At 40.1% G+C, this 23,359-nt stretch overlaps 1 protein-coding gene across 2 annotated transcripts in view; it reads right to left on the bottom strand.

Moving 5' to 3' along the window:
* Positions 1-23,359, bottom strand: part of CACHD1 (cache domain containing 1) — a 189,310-nt gene that overhangs the window by 36,302 nt on the left and 129,649 nt on the right. For both annotated transcript variants that reach the window (XM_039486225.1, XM_039486226.1), the window contains exons 5-12: positions 23,087-23,213; positions 19,673-19,817; positions 18,077-18,293; positions 13,845-13,994; positions 12,420-12,653; positions 9,110-9,259; positions 8,409-8,532; positions 181-298 (exon numbers count right to left, since the gene is read on the bottom strand). In XM_039486225.1, coding sequence (XP_039342159.1) covers positions 181-298; positions 8,409-8,532; positions 9,110-9,259; positions 12,420-12,653; positions 13,845-13,994; positions 18,077-18,293; positions 19,673-19,817; positions 23,087-23,213 — 1,265 coding nt within the window. The remainder of the gene's footprint in view (positions 1-180; positions 299-8,408; positions 8,533-9,109; positions 9,260-12,419; positions 12,654-13,844; positions 13,995-18,076; positions 18,294-19,672; positions 19,818-23,086; positions 23,214-23,359) is intronic.

Consider the following 23,359-nt stretch of genomic DNA (forward strand, 5'->3'; position numbering starts at 1 on the left):
TCTCTGAGGATTAAATTACAATAAATTTGAAGCTACAATTTAATGGAATGTGAGGTTATTTACCATAATAAGAGACACATTCATACTATTTCTGTATAATTAAAATTCAAACTACTCAAACTTCAATATATTAACATACATTAAAACTATATGCTACCATTCAAAAGTAAGATCTCTTACCATTTTCCAGGCATAGCTGACGTTGTAGGCTTCTTTTCCAATCTCTCTCAGTTTGTTTACATGCCAAGACAGTGAGGAGTTCACTGGGACTGTAATAATCTGACTGCCCAGAGGGAGGCTACGGGGACAATAAATAAGATCCAACATTTTATTCAACACTGAAAAAGTTGTGAATCAAACAAAACCATCTACGGCATTTTTATACAAAAAGCATGATTAGTCATGAAAGGGCTGGATAAAATCTGCATTTAATTAAGAACAGACTTAAGCAGTTTGGTTTGCTGCTCATGCATTTATCTATTTTAATGCTAATTTACGCTCATGTATAATGTAGTACGGTTTCAGTAAGATTTGCCTTTTTCAGTACAAATGGTGAAGCAGAGGTAACTTGGTTCCTAATTTTCTACTCAATAATTCATATAGACAGTGTTTAATTCATGCTGGGGCTCGCCAGGGCTTAGCCCTGGCACCACTGGGCTTGGCAGTTCATAGCCCCAGCACTCTGAGCTTGCCATGTCAGTTATGAAAGTAAAAAATATTGCCTGAGCACCTAATTGCTTGAGCTCCATCACCTCTTTCATTACAAATTAAGCACTGTTCATAGAGAACACAATTATAGTTTGTCCTGTCTTGAAATAATGTTGCTATTGGAATAGCACTAATTAGCTCTCTATTTCAAAGGAACAAAGGGTCGACAGATTTCAAATTAGTTCTAAATTACAATTTGCAGAACTGTTCATGCACATCATGCTGCATCTCTGCCTATTCCATTTTTGTTAGCAGGATAGGATAATGTCAGTTACTATAAAAGACCAAGAGTATATTTCTATATTTTAATACCATGCTTGCCTTTAAGAATGGAGCTAAGTAGTAGAGCTGGAGTGCGGGGAACATAAATACAATATGTACAGGCACCCTTCTGTGACTGTTGTTGGAGTGTTACCCAGCTAAGCAGCAGATTTTTGTTGTTCTTTGCCTTCACCGTGTCACATTAGTCGGGGTTGGCAGCTCTTGTTCTTCATTTCCAAACATTCCTGTTAAGTGTGTCTTCCAAGCTGACACCAACCTTCTTCATGTCCTCCTTCAGCGTCTTGAACTACCCTTTTCTGAGTCTTATAGTCTTTGTCCTGTAACTACTAGATTGTGTACTCTCTGACCAACATGTTCCACGTCTCGTCATCTCGTATGTCCCAGCCATCTCACTTGACGCGCCCTTAGCTTTTCCATGATGGGGGATTACCTGCATCTTGGCTCATGCCATTTCATTGTGTAACCTGTCAGTTCTTGTCTTACCCACTCTCATTTCAGCAGCATGAAATAGTTGTACTTCTCTCTTCCACACTGGCCAGCATTTCAACCCATACGTCATGGCTGGGCTAATCATGATCTTATACATTTTGCTCTTTAGTTTAATTGGCACATTCTTATCACACAGAATTGCCATCAATTCCCTCCATTTGCGCCAAGTGCTTTTCATGCGACTGCTAGCACTCATATTCTTATTGTAACTCAATACTATTTTTATTGGTTTCTTGCTGTCCCTTTTCAATGAAGCCTCACATGTATTCAGTCTTTTCTTGGCTGATTTATAAACAATTTTATTCTAATGCAGTCCTCAGCTTTCTAGATACCTTTCCAGTTCATGTTTATTTCCCTGACACAAAAATGTCATCTGTGAAAAGCATGTTCCATGGAGCTTCAGCCCTAATCTCCTGCAACAAGGTGTTCATTACAATCACATTTAGGAATGGGCTTAAGATTGATCCTTGATGTAGACCTATTCTCATAGTGAATGGCTCACTGCAGCTGCTTCTTGTTGTTGTACTACCCTCATACGTGTCCATAATAGTCTGAACATAAGCCTCTGGAAGGCTGTGCGACAACAGGTACCACCATATCAGTTCACTAGGAACTCTGTTATAAGACTTCTTTAAGTCCATAAACAATAAATTCAGTTTATTGCATTTCTCCCTGTATTACTTCTCCAATATTCCCAAACCCAAATTGGTTATTGCTTACTTGGTAATCTAGCTCTTCGTTAAGTCTTTTCTTGATAATTCTTTCCAACCATTTCATCATTTGACTCATTTTCATGGGGTTTTGTTATATGTATTATATTGATTTATTTATTTAGATTTAAAATAAAAGAGAGTCACTTATCCAAGGCTCTAGGCACCCTAAGGCATTATTAACAATATAATATAATAAAAAACCAGCAACATTAATCATTTCACCAAGAACTCAGCCAGCCAAGCACTTATAGAAACTCCTTTCCACCTCTTCATCATTCACACACATCCTCAGCCCTGTCCAACAATCATATCAAACTCACCTATGCCTTGTTTCCAAATGATTTATTTAAACAATAAAACAAATGATCAATTCCGAGATGACACATTCCATGCAACGTCAAGCAACCTCACCGCCTTATCTTGTGTATTCCTCCTTCTGCAGCTAGCTCCCCTCCTCATAGACTTTCAGGCCAAAGGGGCCCATCATGATAATCTAGTCTGACCTCCTTCGCATTGTAGGCCACAGAACCTCACCCACCTACTCCTGTAATAGGCCCATAACCACTGGCTGAGTTACTGAAGTCTCAAAAACTAACAGCAAAACAATTTTTAAGTACATCAGAAGCAGGAAGCCTTCCAAACAATAAGTGGGGCCACTGGATGATCAAGGTGCTAAAGGAGAATTCAAGGAAGACAAGCCCATTGCGGAGAAGCTAAATGAATTCTTTGTATCAGTCTTCACTGCAGAGGATTTGAGGGAGATTCCCTTACCTGAGATTCTTTTTAGGTGACAAATCTGAGGAAGTGTCCCAGGTTGAGGGGTCAATAGAGGAGGTTTTGGAACAAATTGATCAATTAAAAGCAGTAAGTCCCAGAACCAGATGGTATTCATCCAAGAGTTCTCAAGGAACTCAAATGTGAAACTGCAGAACTACTAACTTTGGTATGTAACCTATCACTTAAATCAGCTTCTGTACCAGATGACTGGAGGATAGCTAATGTGACACCAATGTTTAAAAAAGGCTCCAGAGGCGATCCTGGCAATTACAGGATGCTAAGCCTCAGTACCAGGCAAATTGGTTGAAACTATAGTTAAGAACAGAATGATTAGACACACAGATGAACATGATTTGTTGGGGAAGACTCAATAACAGCTTTTATAAAGGGAAATCATGCCTCACCAATCCATTAGAATTCTTTGAGGAGGTCAGCAAACATGCCAACAAGGGCGATCCAGTGGATACAATGTACTTGGACTTTCAGAAAGCCTTTGACAAGGTCCCTCACCAAAGACTCTAAAGCAAACTAAACTGTCATGGGTTAAGAGGGAAGGTCCTCTCATGGACCAGTAACTAGTTAAAAAACAAGAAATAAAGGGTAGCAATAAATGATCACTTTTCAGAATGCAGAGAGGTAAATAGCGGTGTCTTCCAGAGATCTGGGCTGAGACCAGTGCTGTTCACCATATTCATAAATAATTTGGAAGAAGGGGTAAACTGTAGGGTGGCAAAGCTTGCAGATGATACAAATTATTCAGGATAGTTGTGTCTAAAACAGACTGCGAAGAGTTACAAAGATCTCACAAAGCTGGGTCACTGGGCAACACAATGGCAGATGAAATTCAATGTTGATAAATGCAAAGTAAGAAACATTGGAAAACATAATCTCAACTATACAGACTAAATGAGGGGGTCTAAATTAGCTGTTATCAATCAAGAAGGTATTGTGGACAGACCTCTGCAATCATCGGCTCAGTGTGCAGCGGCAGTCAAAAAACAGAATGTTAGGAACCATTAGGAAATGGATAGATAATAAGACGGTAAATATTATAATGCCATTATATAAATCCATTGTACGCCCACACCTTGCGTACTGCATGCAGTTCTGGTTGCCCCAGCTCGAAAAAGATAGATTAGAAATGGAAAAGGTACAGAGAAAGGCAACAAAAATTATTAAGGATATCGAACAGCTTCCTTATGAGAAGAGATTAAAAAGTCTGGGTCTTTTCAGCTTGGAAAAGAGATGACTGAGGGGGGTTATGATAGAGGTCCTTAAATCATGAATAGTGTAGAGAAAGTGAATAAGGAAGTGTTATTTACCCCTTCACATAGCAAAAGAACTAGGGGTTACCCAAGGAAATGAATAGGCAGCAGGTTTAAAACAAACAAAAGGAAGTACTACTTCACACAATGCACAGTCAACATGTGGAACTTGTTGCAAGGGGAGTTGTGAAGGCCAAAACTATAACTGGATTCAAAAAAGAATTAGATAAATTCATGAAGGATAGATCCATCAGTGGCCTAAGCCTCTGTCTGCCAGATGCTGGGGCTGGATGACTGGGGATGGATCACTTGATGACTGCCTTGTTCTGTTCATTCCCTTTGAAGCATCTGGCATTGGCCAACATTGGAAGACAGGATAATGGAGCAGATGAACTATTGGTTTGACCCAGTATGGCTGTTTATGTTTTTAAGTCCTCAAATCTTGATTTAAATACTTCAAGATACAGAGAATATACCATTTACTCTAGTTCAAACCAGCAAGTGACCCAGGCCCCACATTGCAGAGGAAGGCGAAAAACCTCAAGGGTCTCCGCCAATCTGACTTTGGGAAAATTCCTTCTTCACCCCAAATATAGTGATCAGTTAGACCCTGAGCATGTGGGTCAGACCCACCAGCTGGACACCTGGGAAAGAATTCTCTACAGTAACCTCAGAGCCCACTCCATCTAGTGTCCCATCTCTGCCATTGAAGATATTTGCTAATACCAGTCATGGCTGGCCATACATCATTGTAGGCAACCTCATCACACCATTCCCTTCGTAAACGTATCAAACTCAGTCTTGAAACAAGTTAGGGTTTTGGGCCACATTCCTCCCTTTGGAAGACTGCTCCAGAACTTCACTTCTCTGATAGTTAGAAACCTTCACCTAATTTCAAGCCTACACTTGTTGATGGCCAGTTCTTATCTATTAGTTCTTGTCCCAACAATTATCCCTTACTTTAACTCCTCTCACTCTCTGATGTATTTACAGAGCGCAATCCTTCCATAAGTCTTCATAACAATGAATAGCAATAGGAGCACAGCACTTTTGAAAATCTGTCCATTTATTTAGGTACTTGAGAATGGATTAGGGCACTAACTTCAGGAATCTATTTCGTTAAAATTGTGGCCCTCACCTTTATATAGGACTTTTCATTAATGAAAACAGTACTACATTTTTTGGCTGGGATTTTCAAAGAAGCCTAAAGGATATTTGCCCAAATCCCATTGAATGTAGGTGCTTAACTCTCTCAGGCTCCTTTGTTAGCCTTGATCCTACCCTACAACACAGTAGCCACCCTACAATACAGGCTGTAAAATGTGTCACTTCTGAAAGATTAGCATCCCAGATTAGGTCTTTGTAATTTTAAGGCCAGTGGGTATAATAATAGTGTTTGAAACTCTCTCTGCCACCCCACCAGGCACTTGCCAAGCTGCTGTAGTATCAATTTTCCCATGTCATCATCACTGATCTCAAAGCTGACCTGACTCCACAGATAGGAGTTGATTCAGTTTTAATACTACCTTAACTCCTGAGATTCTTGTAAGCAGAGAATGCCAATACTGTCTAATTAAATTGCCTGGGTTTTTTTGAATCTACATTGCTATTCAGTAAAGACACTGAATTTAGCCCACTGAGCAGATTTATATTCCAATAGCAAATCGGATTAAAAAAATAATTCTAGAAAAGATCAAACCATCTCAGATACAGAGAATTTTAACAGAGTGACACAACTCAGTTTTTGCATATGAACATAGCATTCTGACTATGCAAGATGTGAACACTACTAGGAGCATAATCATGACTTGTGCTACGTGCAGACGCAGGGAAGTATGGGGTCACAAGGGCCCCCTCTTACTGTCACACCTGGCTTCATATATCATAGCATCAGGGAGAGGGGAAGCCTCTACGGAGTTGATACTACCCCCTTCCAGCCCAGGTGAGTGGGCACAGGCAGAGTCTTTGCTCCATGGCTCCCAATGTGCTGGCCTGCACAGCTGAGCAAGCATGCCAGTGCAAGTAATCTGCAATGGATTTTGGGCTGGCACAGATTACTCTTCCCTTGGAGCAAGGCAGGAATAAGGCAACAGATTGTGACTCTCCAAGTCACAGTACAGACCGTAGTCCGCTCCTGGGACCGGAAATCTATGTGCTGTCCTTTACTTAGAGCTGGTGGCAAACCCACAAACTAGCCCTAAATTTGGGGAAGGACGTATTGTATTACCCTGGATGTTCTATACTTAGTGTACATTTATAGTGCAACTACCCTTTCTAGAAAGTCATTCTTATTACATGGAACTCCTGCATAGTCCTTCAGACACATTTTTTCTCCAAGTCAAAGCAAGTATTTCTAATATCTAAATGATGTGTTTTATAAACACAGCTCAGCTAGCTGTACGTGCACAGAATTGCAAGTCAGGAGCTCCCATGTTCTAATCCTGATTTGGACACAGATTTCCTCTGTGGCTTTGGGCAAGTCATTTAACACTTCTTTTTTCATTTCCCCATCTGCAAGTGGAGGATCAGGATACTTACAGGCTTTAGGGAAGAGTTGTGAAGATTGAAATTTATAAAGTCCTTTGAAGATGAAAGGCTCTACTTAAGTGCTAAGTACTACCATTATTTTAACTGGGGCATTTTTGGATTGTAAATTTAGAAATAAAGATAGAAAAATTGAGATTCAACAAGAACAAATAATCCAAAATGCAAATATTCAGTGGGAGGCGGAACACTGAGAAGTAGTAACAGTGAAGGGGCCCAAATGGACAGCAAATCACACATGGTTTAGCAATGTGGCAACAGCCAGCAAAATAGGCCAATGCCAGATTCTCTCTCTCTCTCTAAATCATGTATTGTTACATCAACCCCTACTTGGGACAGAGGGTGTGCCTCTATCCTCTGTGAAGTTGCACACATAGAGGCATCACATGATAGAGCAGGGAGGAGTTTCTCCCCATATGTCTAATGCCAGGTATATGCTGACTTAGGTCAACCCAGCTACGTTGCTCAGGGGCGTAAAAAATCCCCACCCCTGAGCAGCACAGTTAAGCAGACCTAACCCCTGGCATAGACAATACTAGGCTGATGGAACAACCCCTCCCGTTGCCGTAGTGAGTGTCTACACTGAAGTCCTAGCTGTGCCGCTTTAGCAGTTTGAGTGTAAACCTAGCTTCACTCAAAAGCCCTTTGAAGTTTACAGAAAAACTCCCAAGGACTTCAGTGGATTAGGATCAGGGTCTTTCTGGATATGGTGCGACCATTCCTAGGGTGCCACTGCCACATCCCCAGACATTCCAGCGCTTCCAGTAATGGTATGGGCCCACGCCTGCCAGTGTGACCTTGCATGCATTCTGTGTGTGAAGTCACGCTGCATGGAGGACACCATTTTGAAGAATGTGCCACCATGATCCCACTGGCGTGACTGCATGGATGCCATTTTGAAGAGCGCGCTGCTCTGAGCTCCACCAGTGTGACATCACGTGCACAGTGCATAGGATGTCAAGCTGGTGGGGGCAGAGTAGAGCACTCTTTAAAATAGTATCTCCCATCCGTGACCAATACCAGACAGGGAACCATAGAAAAAGAGGACTGTCCGGCTTAAAACTGGACAAATGGCCTGCTTAATCACACCTGAAACACTGAAAAAGATCTAAAAGCTGGAGAATGTTCAGAAAAGAACTGCAAAAATTACTAAGGAGGAGGATAGGGGCTGGAAGGATTGAGGAAAAATTTCAAGTAGCAGATATGTATACAGTAATTTGATTACTTATTTGAACCCCATGGAGTGAGAGTAGTTATTTAGGGTGTTAACTAGGAATTACTGTCTGAAATATAGGAAGGAAAAATCCAGACTGAATATCAAAGAAAACTTCCCGACAATCAGCTCTACTATTAGATTAGAAGAGTCTCCCAAAGGAAGCTGTGGAAACTATTGCTTGGCACATTTAAGGATAGAATGGATAATGTGGTAGAAAACACAGTCCTGCATTGGCAAGAGAATGGGATCTCGATCCCAGCAGAGACCTCTGGGTACTACTGCAATAGAAATATTAAACACAGCAATTATAATTCTATAAAGTAGCTCCTATTAAAGGGTTTTGTACAAACACTTCTGAGTCCTGTGAATCATTGATCTTAGCAAGCTATGACTCGAGTCTCAGTTCTTCCTTACCTAAGGATGTTCTGCCGAACCAATTCAAAATTGGGAATGTTCTCATAATGTATGATGTCAGTGTGAAGTGGTGGTTCAGACAGCAAATAAGGCCTTGTAAGGGATGGATGCATAAGAGTATACCCTAAAAAGAACAAAAAATGTGTTTAGTACAAGTGCTGGTTCAGTATATAATAAGCAGAAAGAGAACATAAAAACAAGTATACTGACTACATGTATAAAAGTTCTCCAATTTACTTAAGAAACTACCCTAACAGTAACCATACCATCACTTCATAAAGCAGTTTAGTGACAACAGAATTTTAAGAACTTGGTAAATTAACTCAAACAAAAAATGACTAAAATGATCATGGCATAAAAAGTGAAAAAGCTTATAATATAAACAAATTTACTTGCAAAAGCTACAGTTTTGGCTTTCTGGACTACAATTGTGAAAACAATCTATTTCATAGCAACATTTTTATATCAAGACCCCTGTATAAAAAAAGCAAATCATAAATCTGCTTATATAGCCTCTCTGTCCAACAATTACTGTTAGACAGAACTACTTAAACAACTGACACACAATCTGTTGAGAAACAGCACTGTTCACGTTATCATTCTACTTACAAATAAGGAGCAGAATAAGGAGTTGGTTTTCTGTAGTCTAATTTCACCAAACAGGAAGATAATGCATTTATGTATCTGAACCACAAAATCACCTTTATTGTCTATGAGAAATGTGTAGGAAGCCAGAGAATCTTGATAATAGGTGACATCCTCCAAGATATATGCCAGGTTAACATCCACTCCCACAATACCAAGCAGCATGTTTCCAAAGTAACAAGGTTTACTTACAGTCATTATCAGACCTTGAGATAAAAGAAAGAGCACAGAAAGCATTAGCAATAATGAACTTGCCAGTTAATTAATATAAAGTGTGTTCTTCACCAGTTCTATGCTAAATAGAAAAGAGGGGACGTTAACTTGTGTAACCAAGTGACAAAAACAGCCTTCCGTCCAGCATATTCAATTTTCAAAAAGTTGCTGCTGTACCACATAGGAGTATTTTCAAAAGCTAAAATTAAAGACTTAGCAAGTAGGCCCCGATTAAACTCCCAAATGAAGTCAAAAGACTCCCACAGGTTTCAATGGGTGTTGGATCAACTCCATATGTAGGCTTCTCTTTGTAATTCATAGTTCTGAGAATTTGTATGTATAATTCAATATTCAATTCAAATTGAATATGTATAATTCGACCCTCTGTCGAATGGGTTAAAGCTAAGGCAGTTTTAACCCATTTGTTGCAATTGTTTCCCTAGGACAATGTGACATGGTGACCCAGTGAAGTATCAGTAGTAGTACTGTGATCATCTGATTCAAGAAATGCTTTCAGTGATAGATGTCAAACAATGGTAATGCTTGAAGCCCATGATTAAATAACAGCATTAAAAGATAACAGAAGCTCTACCAGTTTTGACATCTCTTACTGACAGCACTTCTGGAGTCAGAATACAGAACTGCTGCTAGCATTTCACAGTAGAAATGTGGGAGTTGGGGCTTGGCGACAGGATTGAAGGCTGAGAAGGGGAGGTTTAGGAAGTAAATGAATTATGCTACAACAGTTGTATTCCCCTTCCCCCATCCTCATATTAGCCACTTTTTACCTTTCTGGTGGTGAGTTAAGGTGGTACATTGAATATGCCATAGGTTATTGAAACACACAGTGCATTTTACATTTTGTTTCTTCACTGGCACACAGTTAGATGCCTTAGGGACAAGAATGTGAATTAATATAAAAAGGGCCTAAATTCTCTTTTTTTTTTTCTTCCTTTTTTGTATTTTTCTTAAGGTCTGCATTTTTACCCCCCCCCCCCCCCATTGCAGCTATAAAAATGTTAACAAGAATAAAAAAATCTTTCTTGTAAAATATCAATTTGGATGAATTTTGCTCATCTGATTATATATGCAGTATGTTAGTCTCTTCTTCCTAACTAAATCCCAACACAACCATTGTACTGGGTATTATAACCAAAAGCATTACAATGATTTTTAGAAACCTCTCAATGCCTGAGGTAAAAATGTAGCAGTCCATTACTGTCTTACTTTCTGTGTCATGGCCATATGGAAACCTCACTCACCCCTTTAATATAAAGCAGATATCAAATTCATCTCCATAAATGAGGTTTTTAAAAAAAAAATTAAAAAAAACCCATGCACACTCCCAATTATGTAAGCCAAATCTATCCAATTGTACCATTTATAATCCTTATGTTGTACAACTTCACCACTATGCTTGGATGTGGATGTGTGAGAGATGAGTGGCAATGCATCACGCAGAGTGATGAGAAAAGGGAAAACTAGGCTATCATTCTGCATGAGAGAAGAATGTCCAGCAGCAATCTCAGAACACACAGAGGACTTCAGACTCTCAAGAGTCACTCTGATCAGGTGGCAACTAAGGACAACCTGCCTTAGCGGAAACCCTGCTGAGCCATTCTCCTTAACCCCTCCTCCATAACATCACATACAAGAAAATGGAAAGCAATGTCTAGAGAAATGCAGAAGTTAAGCTTATTAACTCAAATAGTTAGTAATTACATAGTACCTTAAATCTTCAAAGCACTGGGAAAACACTAATGCCATTCCCAACTCCCTATAAAGTAGGGTTTTTTTCTCCTCACTTTACAGACACATGAGGAGGCAGAGAAGCATTGCTTTATAGCCTAGTACTCTGTCTCACAATGAAATTCATGCCAGTGCAAGAGCCTATATTAAAGACCCTCCAAGTCCCAACTCCTCCCATAAGCATATGAAAGGGGCCACATGTGGAACACCAGGGCCTTTGCATCCCCATGCACTTTTTATGAGGGCTCTGTGTGGGACTGGCCGAATGTTTCCTGAGGTCCTAGGCAAACATTTACACATGACATCATCCCCTCATCTTCTGCATTGTCCCATCTGATCTCTCTATTGCAACCAAGTAAAATAAAACATGTGAACATTAGGGTTTATACAGGGTTTATGTAACAGGTCAGATTCACGTCCACAACTGCGGAAGATCAGCACAAAGTGGTCTGTAACTGGTGGATCTGGGCAATGTATTGGGGGAAACACTCCACTGATATAAAGCCATCAGAGACTCCGATTCCATCCTCCTCCTGGCCCCCAGGCAAACATGGTGTAGTAACCAGGATGTTGCTGCTGATCCCTGGCTTCCACAATGGCCATTCATGCCAGGCTTCACGCGGCTCAGTCTTGTGCTGAGGACAACCACATTCCTACGTCTTTTTTGAGCACAGCTTAATCAGAACAGGGAATCTGGTCAAATATTTAGCAGTTCCACCTGATATGCTGAGTCCTTCCCTAACCCTGTATGACTGCTGGAACATCCTGGAGTCCTACTCTTCCAAACCTGGGAAGGTGTGGGGTAAAGAGTCCAGAGCAGCTGCTAAGCTGTTTGGTGAGATGCTGCTCCATACCTCAGCTACTGTGGGGAAGGAAGGAAAAGGAGGAGGAAATGGCCAGCAGGAACAACCCCTCATGAAGTTGTGTGCATGGCTCCAGTATCTGAAGAAGGAAGGGGGTTTTTGGCATCTGACAGGAATGCCACTTCCTCCATTATGCTGTCCTGTGCACCCATGGTCTGCTTAGAGGGCAACATCAGCTCTGAATGGGCCAACTGGAATGCAGAAGCGGCCATGGCTGCCATTTCAGCCTGGACCCGTGCTCCCACAAGCCCAGAGGAGTTTCCTACACAAATCCAAATTATAAGTATGCCCGTGAGAGACCATTTCACCCTTCAACCTACATCCATTAAATGTCACATTACCCACACTTTCCATAAACAGGCCCGGTGGGCGTAAAACTTTATATGTAATCCCTGCCTGAAGGACTTAATTTTACACATCTCTTAGGGACAAACCTAAAAGCACCACCTTATCTGTTGGCTAGAAACCTGGAGGTGGGCAGGCAGGCAGAAGCCTAACCTCTCTTTTTACCTGCTCCATTTCAGATTTTCTAAGCACTTACCATCTCCCATTTCATCTGAGAAGGGCAGACTGAAGACGGCCTCATCAATCATTCGGTTGGGGAGGTTTGTATAAAATCGACCGACTGTGGTTTCCAAGTTACTGAGCTGGTTCAAGACCATCATACTCCCCTTGATCACAGGTAAGGCAGTTCGATCAGGCACTCCATACTTCACCGAGTTCTGTTCTGCCAGATCTCGGAGAAATGCCAGTTCTTTTAAGCCTGTCACTCCCTCTGAAAAAGAGATATTGTCAGGATAAGGGAGGAGAAAGAAAGACATTTATTTTCAGCTGAGTCTCCTACATCTTACTCCAAATTAAAACTACAGTACAGGACGTACTTTGTGTTGCCAGCTCATGCGGTTAGTCTGAACATGGTGAATGTCTATTTAAGTGGAAGTGTGGAGTACTGTTTATAATTCACCCAACCAGTCACTAATGTAGGTATAATCAGTCACTGTAGGATTTAAAGGTGTCCACTCAGATAATCTTCCACTGTACAGAAACTCAAGATGGCTGCTCCACGTCACTATTTCCAGTATCCACTATTTTTTACCATTTTTTTTTTTAAACAGAGAGCTCTGTGTAACCCATTGTCTCCTGCCAGTGGCTAGTCCATGTAGAGATTTATGAATCTGCTATGAAGCCTTGGAGTTAATAGACCTTATCCTTTAGCTCAAGCAACAGAGTCTCATGCTTTTAGATACAGATGTGCCAGGATTCGGTCGCTGCAGACGACCTAACAAAGGGAATTCTTGAAAGTGGGGACCCAAATGGGAATTTGAACTGCTATACAGCCATACACAGTGTGTTAGTGTGGGTTGCATGCACAGGCCAGGTATAAGCTTCCCTGGATGGGGTGTGTGTGCAACCCATGCTAATAACATAGTCTACTGATTTCTGTGCAACAGGTATTTTTGAAAAAAGGACTATGATTCCACTGTGTCAATGTGTGTACAGTTAACTTTATTCTTGACTTAAGACCCAGTTCAGCAAAGCACTTAAGCACATGCCTGAATTCAAGCTCAGACTTAAATCCCATTGATATCAATAGGAGCTAAACACATGCTTACATGTTTGCTGAATTGGGGCCTTAATAGGGAAACTCTTCCAAATTCAGTCTTGGTGTCAGATAGTGAGGCTCCAGCAAAGTCTACAGTTACACCATGTATTGAATTTGCCCCATGGTGCTTGGCAGTCGGCATTTCAGGCAACATATATAAATCAGATCATTTGAGTTTCGGTTTGCAAACATATAGCTAAGTAGTTTTATGCCCCAAATAGGAAACTGTTATAATCTGGGTAATGACCTCTGTATTCTAAGGGCCAAAACTCACTTTTGACCCTTTCAAACAGACACAGAATAACACTGCACTGGGTTACTAGAGAATTTTAATCTACCAGAAATTTGGCACACATTTCTTACCGTTCATGAGTGCATAAGTGAGAATCATTACTGAGTTATTGAGGAAACTATTTTCTTCATTGATGACATGGAGAGTAGCCTTTTTATCATCATCTGAAGCATCTTTTGATGTAATTCCAGCTGACAGATAAATTATGACCATATCTGTATCTAATCAGAAATATATATGGCAGACAGTATATTAGATTCCAATTTACTTGAGACATTCAGCAATGCAGTAAAAATCCTTATGTCAGTAAAAGAAGATAAATGTGAAGTTATCAACAACCTTACTTATAAGAGTGGATGAAAACACTCACTGTGTGGTTGTGAAGGCCTTTATAATTCCCAATGCACTTTCAGTTCCCACAGTTTCAGCTAACAAAGATTCACGAGTTTCAGCTCACACATTCTAACACACTATATAATTTTCTAGTCCAGGCTGTGACCTCACCAGATTTCTTGGGCTAGAGAAGTTCTGTCCTGGTCAGAACATGGAAGGGAAACATTCAAGAAACACAGAGCCCTGCAGGAAGTTCTTCCGGTGATTCAATATAGTGACACTCCTCCCTTGAAAGGGATAGCTTCATCCAACAGGGACAGCCCTGAGCCTTCTCTTAGCTGAGACCTAAGGTGCATGTAGTTACTCAAGGTCCTGTGGCAGGAGTTGAGGTGTTAGCCCCCATTAATAAAATTTCCCTATAGGTAATTACATTTTGCCTACCTTAGATCTCCAAGTCATTTTGCCTGGTTGGAGTATTCTTCACTTTTTGTCCTACACTGCTAAATAGTGAAATGTCTGCTATGTCCCACTCCAGGGATGGATGCAGTTGAGTGATTCCTATATTTAAAGAGCTCTTGGTGGCTTTCCAGCTAACACAGGAGTTGTGTGGAGGGTTACTGCACTAGTGGCAGTTGTCACCAGCTGTCTGTAAAAGTAACTCTTACACCTCCGTTCATACTTTGGCCACCACCTGTCTGTGATCACCCACCATGTCGCCCATCTATTCCCAATACAACCCCATTTTGGGGTGGAATGTCTCTGGTCGCACTAACTTGAGACGACGTCTATGTTGGCATTCTGGCTGCCTAAGTGAAGGGGTGTACAATGGTAATGTGGGGGGAAAAAGATTCTTACACCCTCACCCCCTGCAGTGCTCAGGCAGTCAGAATTTAATCCATGGCTTATGTGTTTGTACAGCTCCTAGAACAATGGGATCCATGACCAGGGCTCCTATGTAGTATGGTAATACAATAATAAACAAACAATAATAAACACCACCACCATCACTTGATCTTTGGGATCCTAAGGGATGGAAGGCACTATCGAAATGCAACATTATATGTTACAGGTAGTATAATGTTTGAAGAATAAGACATGACACATACTTACCATTCATCACTAAGTCATTTTGCCCTACTTAGACTGAACACATATCAACATATTTTTCAAGCTGTAAAGCATGTTTTATGTTAATGGCCTATCTCAAAGGCTCAAGGAAATTCAAATCAATGCTTACACTCCATCTTATACTTCAGCATTTAAAGCATCTTATGCATCAGTTAGGGATCATACATTGGTCCTACAACACCAAAGCACACTGGAGCACATTACTGAAAGACGGCTTGCTTACCTCTGAATTTACATGCTTTGGTGGAAATGTCAAGTCTTGCCCGACTGATTTAAAAAAAAAATTTTTTTTTTGAACACCAGTTCGCTGTTTTGTGTGTTCTGAACTAATGGCCTGAAAATGATTTAAATCAAAAGTGTTTTTTGATGCAAAGAAGCACCTGCAACTTCTATTTTCCTTTCCTTTTTTATTTCCCCCTTCCCCTTACCCCCACCCTTTAACTAGAGACAGCTTTTAAATCTAATCTGGTTTTAAAAAAAACACTCCTCCAGGAGTATCCTCTTATTTCCGGGAAAGGGTTTATGACAATTATTAGCTGGTTCTCCTATACAGTTAATGAACCACATTTTCCTTCCTACAATAGCACTGGGGAAAAAACAAACAAAAATTTTACAATACAAAGCCCTTAACTCTCCCAAGAGCCTAGTCTTTAAATTTTCTCCACTTGTGGAGCAGGCTGTGCATTACTCATCCACCTGGTGCGTCCTGTAAATCCAGAAGCTACAGGAGTTCTGTGCTGTGGTGTATATATACCATTTGCAAAGCACTTTACAATACTTCGGGATTAAAGGCACCACATGAATGTAAAATAATTACTGAGCTGCTGGTGACACCAATATAATTAATATTGGCAGAAGGCTGGGGAACGCAGAAACGTCCATCTTTTCAGTATAATTCTTATCTTACACACCAGAAATGCCTCAGCTTTTTCCATTATTAATTTACTTTTCTGCATGTGAATGGTTTCTCTGACATGCCTGCAGATTCTTTTAGGAAACAGGACATTAAAAATTCACAGTAAAAAAGAATAATATTGTCTTGTTTCTTTTTGTACCAGAAACAAAAAATAAACAAGAAGATTGTTTACAAGAAAATGGAAGTGCATCACACATCCTCTTCTCAGAATCATTGTGTCCTGTCACTCAGGCTCTCAGGTTTGCTGTACACATTATAAATCTTTAAGATTCTTTTGTTCTCACACATAACCTTAAAAGGAGAGAATGTGCACTGAACTTTGAGCTTCAAATAATGTGTCCTTATGTACCAGTGCCTAAAATATAACAAGTATTATGCATGAAACTGAAATAAATCCATGTATTTTCACACGGCAGAACATGCCAGTATCTTCTATTCCCAATACACATGGAATGCTACGTACATGAGCCAGAATCTATAGCCAACGTTCTTTGAAATAACTAAGCAAGACTTACTCCAGCCAACTTCAGCTGCATTAGATTTATCATCACCAGGCCGCTACACTTCCCTCACTTTGTCAGAAGTTAAAAGCCTGCCCTTGACAAAACCTATGTTTGAGCCGAACTAGACATAAATACAAGATAACCTCAGATATGCTGGGCCTAGAGCTCAACAGATCCCAGTGCTTAACAATCTAGAGGAGTACAAAGTGAAATGGGAGCACAGTTCACTCCATTGCTCTGGATTAGGCTCTTTGGATGTGTGTTATTGCTTTCTTAATAGTAAGTTTCAGTTAAGGGTCTCTCCAAAGCCCAATTGAAACAATGGGAAGACTCCCATTCACTTGAAAAGAGACTGGAATGAGCCCTTAATGTACATCCAAAATCAAACTGACCAAACCCCCAAATTAGTCCAGTTTCTCCACCCTGCACTGGGAATGTGGAAATGGCTGAGAAAATGTGACAGTGCTTGATGGAAAAAATACACCTCTACCCCGATATAACACAACCCAGTATAAGACGAATTCCGATATAACGCAGTAAAGCAGTGCTCCAGGAGGGCGGGGCTGCGCACTCTGGCAGATCAAAGCAAGTTCGATATAACGCGATTTCCCCTAGAATGTGGTAAGATTTTTTGGCTCCCGAGGACAGCGTTATATTGGGGTAGAGGTGTACTCAATTTGAATGCAATCAGTTACTAGAGAACATAAGTTAACTCCCACCCCTCCTTTAGGAAAAGAGAAAAAAAAAGCCTTCTGGGCAGTAGAATCTGCCACCCACTTTACCTTCTCCCAGACATCTTTGTTAGTTTGGCTACTGTGTATTTATTTTTGAAGTCAAATAGAAAGCATGGGACTAGATATGAGTAACTCTACATGTCTTTACTCACAAAAATTCAAGCTGATTTTCTTTGATGAGTGAGAAAACAGTTAGGCCTCCCTCACATATACATATAAATATCATATATTTCAGGCACAGTGGTTGTTCTCTGTGAATGATTTTTTTAAAATGAGAAATATTAATATGTTCCCAAGGATTTTACATAGCCAGAGCACATCTGTGCAAATGGGAATTTTACCTGACAGTGAAAGAAGTTTGCTGTGCTAATGATTACCATTAAAAAGGATCCACATCTGGGAAATAATTCAAAGATCTGGCAACTCATCCCCATAATTACATATTACAGATAATAAGGGAGGTAAAGGACAGTGGATGGAAGAAGCAAATGAAATGTAATGAACAATTTCAGCAACCACTAAGTAAGTGGATTTAAAATCCAGTATATGCTATTTGATCGACATGGTAAATACTTTTAATAACATACTGCCCTGCCAACGCTCCTGTCAATGTGAGCAATTCAGACAAAAAAAAGAAATATGCAAACTTAAAAAAAATAATATAAAAGATTGTATAAAAACAGACTTACTTCCTTGCAGTTTTGTGCCATTGTTAGTATTTCGTATTAATTGAAAAGCCTTTTGAAATCCCACTGCATGCTGGGTAGGGTTGTCGGATGACTTTATATTGCTAACGAAGGTGGACATCTTCCTTTTTGTCTCACTAGTGGCAGGAGACAAAAATGTCTTATAGCACTGATCCAGTGAGCAGGTTCTAACTGTGTCTGCCACGGTTAGCACTGAGATCTTAAAAGAGAAGAAAATATATTGGATTATTTTACCATTTATAATTCTTTATGTACTGATATAGCACACACAATGATAAGCCAACAGACGAGTTTCTGTGGATTTAAAATCAATTGTTAAAAAATAACATGCTTGAGGCATAAATCCATCACACATTTGAAAAGGATTAGACTTATGCTGATTAAGGTAAAAAGAGACTTTGGCCTTTTTTTTCCCAGATGAAATCTGCTTCATTCTGCTCACACATAATAGTTACCATACTCTCATAGGCAAGAAATCTAAGCAAGCTATAGATATCTCAACCCCAAATCTGCAGAGAGCATTTTCAATAAATCTCCAGTACCTACAGAAAAATGGAGTGCTTGTGGAAAAAAACTAGGAAATTTCCATAGGCAAACATAATGAGCTCTATACTAACTTACTGTACTTTTAATATTTTATTGAAAGTGAGCCAAATTCACCACCACTTTTTATCCTATGGATAAATTAAAGAAAGTAGTGATAATCCTTGCACTATTAAATGTATCAGTAAGATACAGTTTATGAAATAAGTGGCATACTTTATTATGAGCTATGACTAATGCAAAAGTAGTGACAGAATAAGAACACCGCTGCATACTGCAACAGCAGTAAATGTGTGCCTGTAAAACAGATTTTAAAATTACCAAGTTACTGCATAATTAATAAAAGTGTTGTTTTAACTTATAATAAATATTTCTCCTTCATATACCCCCCGATTCAGCAAAACAATTAAGCACATGTTTAACTTTAAGCGCATACTTAAGTATTCTGCTGAATTGGAACCATAGTACCTTCTACATAGGATTTTAAAACTCTTTCCATGTATTAAGTCTTATTCCTATATTACAGATGAAAAAAATTAAGGCAGAGAAAGGTAAAGTGACCCCAATATCATGCAGAATGTCTGCAACATAGCTGCAAAATGGAACCCAGCCCCTGTGCTTTAGCCATCCTCTTCTCTTATCTAAACTCTCTAGGAGCTTTGCAGACATTAATTATGTTTCACACCATCCCGTAAGGTAGTGAAGTAAATTATCTTCATTTCACAGCCTGGAAAATGGTCTCAGGAGGTTAAATGATTTGCCCAAGGCCACTTAGTGTGCCAAATGGTAGAGTTGGGATTAGTACACAGCTCTCCTAACATCTGGTCCTGCACCTAATGCACTGTATTCACAATGCTTCCCATTACAAAAATGGTTACAAAATGTTTCCTAAAAAGCTGAAAGCATTACAGATAAATAACTCAGAAAAATGATTTTGTTTTAGATAAATGTAAACAATCCTCTGCTTCCCCTCCCCCCGCACCCTGGATGGTTAAAACTAAGGAAAGACACACTAGTGGCTTAGTGCAAACTCACCTTATCATGTTCATCTATAGAGCTCAGAATAACCTGAGCTGCATCTTTGGCAATTTGAAGTTGTGTCTCTGTGACTGAAGCCCCATGATCCACAATGATAACTATGTGCTTAGACTGGGGCCTAACCGTAGAGACATAGACAGGCCTGAAATGACACAAACATATTGACATCATGATGACCTCTCAGCTCACAGTTTCCATAGTGCATACAACTGAAAAGAAATGGAAAAGAAAATTTGAATATTTGCTTGGCTTCATGAAATTTTACATTAGCGAAGAATACCTTGAAAAACTTAACCTAATGAGTTTGCGAGTAGGGTTGCAGGGCTGGGAAGCATTAGTCAGGTAGCAGGGTTCACAAAGAGAGTGAGATAAGGTCCGTGCCCCAAAGAGTTTACAATCTAAAGTCCAAATCCTGCAACCACTTACTTTTTACTTCATGCCTTTGAGTAGTTCCACTGAAGTCAAAGAGATGATTCATGTGAGTCAAGTTAAGTTTGCACATAAATGTTTGCATGACTGGAGCCTAATTTCATACATCATGCAATGACAATTGACAAATGACAGGGAAGCAGGAGGACAATAACAAGGCCACACAATGACTGTTTTGGCAGATGGACGTCCAGAGGTTCTACAACCTGTAATTTTTTTAGAAGTGTATTAACTCAGTGACACAGTCTGAACAAGTCCCCTGCACAATAACTGACTAAAGAAGATTCCAGCTACTATAGAATGATCCACACCTATGAGCTTTCTTAAGTAGCAATTCACCCCTCTCAGAACTTCTGCAGATTTGGCACCTAAATCCTGATTAAGGCACTTAAATAAAAAGGGCTTGATCTTTAGAGATCCTGAATGCTCAACTCCCACTGACTCTAATGCGAGTTGTGGGTGCTCAGCACCACTAATAATCAGGTCTCTTATTTGGGTGTTTACTTATGTAGGTGCTCAATTTTAGGCCCTAATTTTGGAACATTCGGCCTTAGTTATCAACCAGCAACTTGCAGTGAATTAACTGTTTTGTTAAAGCATCAGCGGTGACAGTGTTCAGAGAAACTGTCTGTAACTATCTCAGCATACACAGCACAAAGATTTTGGAAACAGAATGAGTAAGAGTGACATGATGAACGCTTGATGCAGTCAATCTTGACCATATGGAGAGATAAATACAATACTGGATGTTTGCTGGTTACATGACAAGTAAAAATCTGTGCAAGCTGTGTATAATTGCGTTAGCACAGTAGGTTTGGTTTATCACAATGAGAATAAGGCTCCTGCCAGGAAGGGCTTTTCTATGAATGCATTGGAATGTAATGCACATAGGTCATGCTCCACAAGCCCTTCTTATCTGTGCATTTTTAAACTGGATTATCAAAATTTGTCAAAGTCTGCTAAAGGCACTTAGCGTTTTTGTGTGTATGTTTGCCAACATCAAAATATACTACTTGGTGAAATGTTCAGATATAGTTTGATACCGTGAGGTATGTGAGAAAGATTTACCAAAGATCTCTTTTCAGGGTCCCAAAGCTGGAACAAATTAGAAGGATCTTGAATAGGAAGTAAAAACAACAGAACCCTTTTCCCTGTTAGCGTTGACCTAAAACTACTTGACTTTAAGCATGAGTTTTGGGATCTAATTTTTAGTACATCAAAATCACCCACAGAAGTCTTATTAGAGGAAATGAAGAATATTTTAGAAAAAGTATTGAAATAAACAGCTGGCACAAACCAGTTCTTAATTATAGAATAGGCTGCAGCTCTACAGTGGTATTAATACCTATCATTTACACAGTACTTCTGATCTTCAAAGCACTTAAAGGTTAACTAGTTCATCCAATAAAGCCTCTCAGGTAAATACTGGTAAAAAATATTTCTAATTTACTTATGGAGAAATTGAAGCAGAGATTGAGTAATTTGCACAAGGTCAGAGGAAGTCTTTGTCAGATCTGAGATTAGAACTCAAGTATTCTTGGCTCTCAATCTTTACACCACACCCTTCTCACACCACAGTATGTTCAAACAAGCCCAGGCACTCAGATCATATGATGACGACTATGGGGTGAACACCTACATATTAGATTAGATTGCTCAATTTTGACAGATAAGCAAAACACATTTTTCAGTCTCTATGATCGTCTCTCTCTTATATGGAAATATTCCTGTATGAACTAATATCTCCTCAGTAAGATTCATTATCCAGCAAGGTTAGCTAATATACAAGGAGAGAGTCAAAGGCGACTAGATTTTCTCAAAAGACCACCACGAGGTGCCTTCTTATGCTGGCAAGCAAATTACAAAGCTGTAAGGCCTTCCTAAGTAGTCCATTACTTTCAATGTTAACCATGCATTTAAAAAAAATGTAACTAGGAGAATTCAGAGGCCTTTCTGCAGAAGGGAAGTAGGCCTCAATCCTGCAGTCTCCAGACAGGCAGAACTTCCCACTGCAACCAGTGGGGAGTTCCTTCCAAGAAATGATTGCAAGATCAGGCCCAGTAACTCTGCATTACAGCACTTGCAAAGGAGTAGACATTTCAAAATGGCGGATGTGAAATTCAATTGTAGGAATAACTTAATATTACAACCTCTCACCAGGTTGCTCTATGCATTGGTGCTAAGTTCATATAGTGAAGGGCACGAGAGCCCAGGGAGGAAAAAATTGTACTGAAACTACTTTCCAACAGGGTTACATCATAAACAGATTATTAGCATGGCTATCTGAATCATCCAACCACTTATTCCCTAGTTTATTGTTCAGTTTCCAGGGGAGGCTCCAGGCACCAGCGCAGCAACTGCGTGCCTGGGGTGGCAAGCCGCGGGGGGGGGGGGCGGCGTGCCGGTCGCTGTGAGGGCGGCAGTCAGGTAGCCTTTGGTGGCATGCCTTCGGGAGGTCCGCCGGTCCCACGGCTTTGGAGGTAATTTGGCAGTGGGTACCCGAAGGCCCGGAATCGGCGGCAGATCACCCACAGAAATGCCGCCGAATCCGCATGACTAGCGGACTGCCTGCAGGTGTGCTGCCGAAGGCCGCCTGACTGCCGTGCTTGGGGTGGCAAAAAACATAGAGTCGCCCCTGTCAGTTTCAAGTACGTTTCCTAGCAGAAAATGAAGAACTGATTTTCTACCATCTTCTGCGTTTCTCTACCATCTATGAAATGTTAGCAGGCTGAGGCATTACTTACAAATGTTTGCTGGCTGTTAAGGTTATTAAGCTGAAGCTAGGGAGAGGTGAGTGTGTCTGAGGGTAACCTTATTTTATCTTTCCAAGTAAAATCTCTACTGAAAGTTTGATTTGCTGATTAAGATTCAACGTTCATGAAGATTTTTTTAGAAAAACGGGATGCTGGATTGAAAACAATATTTTGAGAATATAATTTTAGCACTTGGTTCCATCTGAACACAAAAAGAGTAAAATCATACCTGCTACGGTGTTCGTAACTTCCCTTACACCGGAACTTGTGTGCTGGAAACACAGTAAAGATGCCTTCTTCTGAGCTAAAGTATTGCCATTTAATTCCTGGGTTAGACTTCAGATTGTCAGCAAGAACTATGGAGTGAAAAGGAAAAAAATGAATGGGACTGGAAAGGAAAGTCAAAGGAGATGGGTGCATTGATACATGGCATCTTCAAAATACCTCACGTTTGCATAAATAGCAAGAATATAATACCTAAAGCCAACAACAAGTAGTAGTA

Source organism: Mauremys reevesii, linkage group 8, assembly GCF_016161935.1.
Source record: "Mauremys reevesii isolate NIE-2019 linkage group 8, ASM1616193v1, whole genome shotgun sequence".
Classification (NCBI taxonomy): domain Eukaryota; kingdom Metazoa; phylum Chordata; order Testudines; family Geoemydidae; genus Mauremys; species Mauremys reevesii.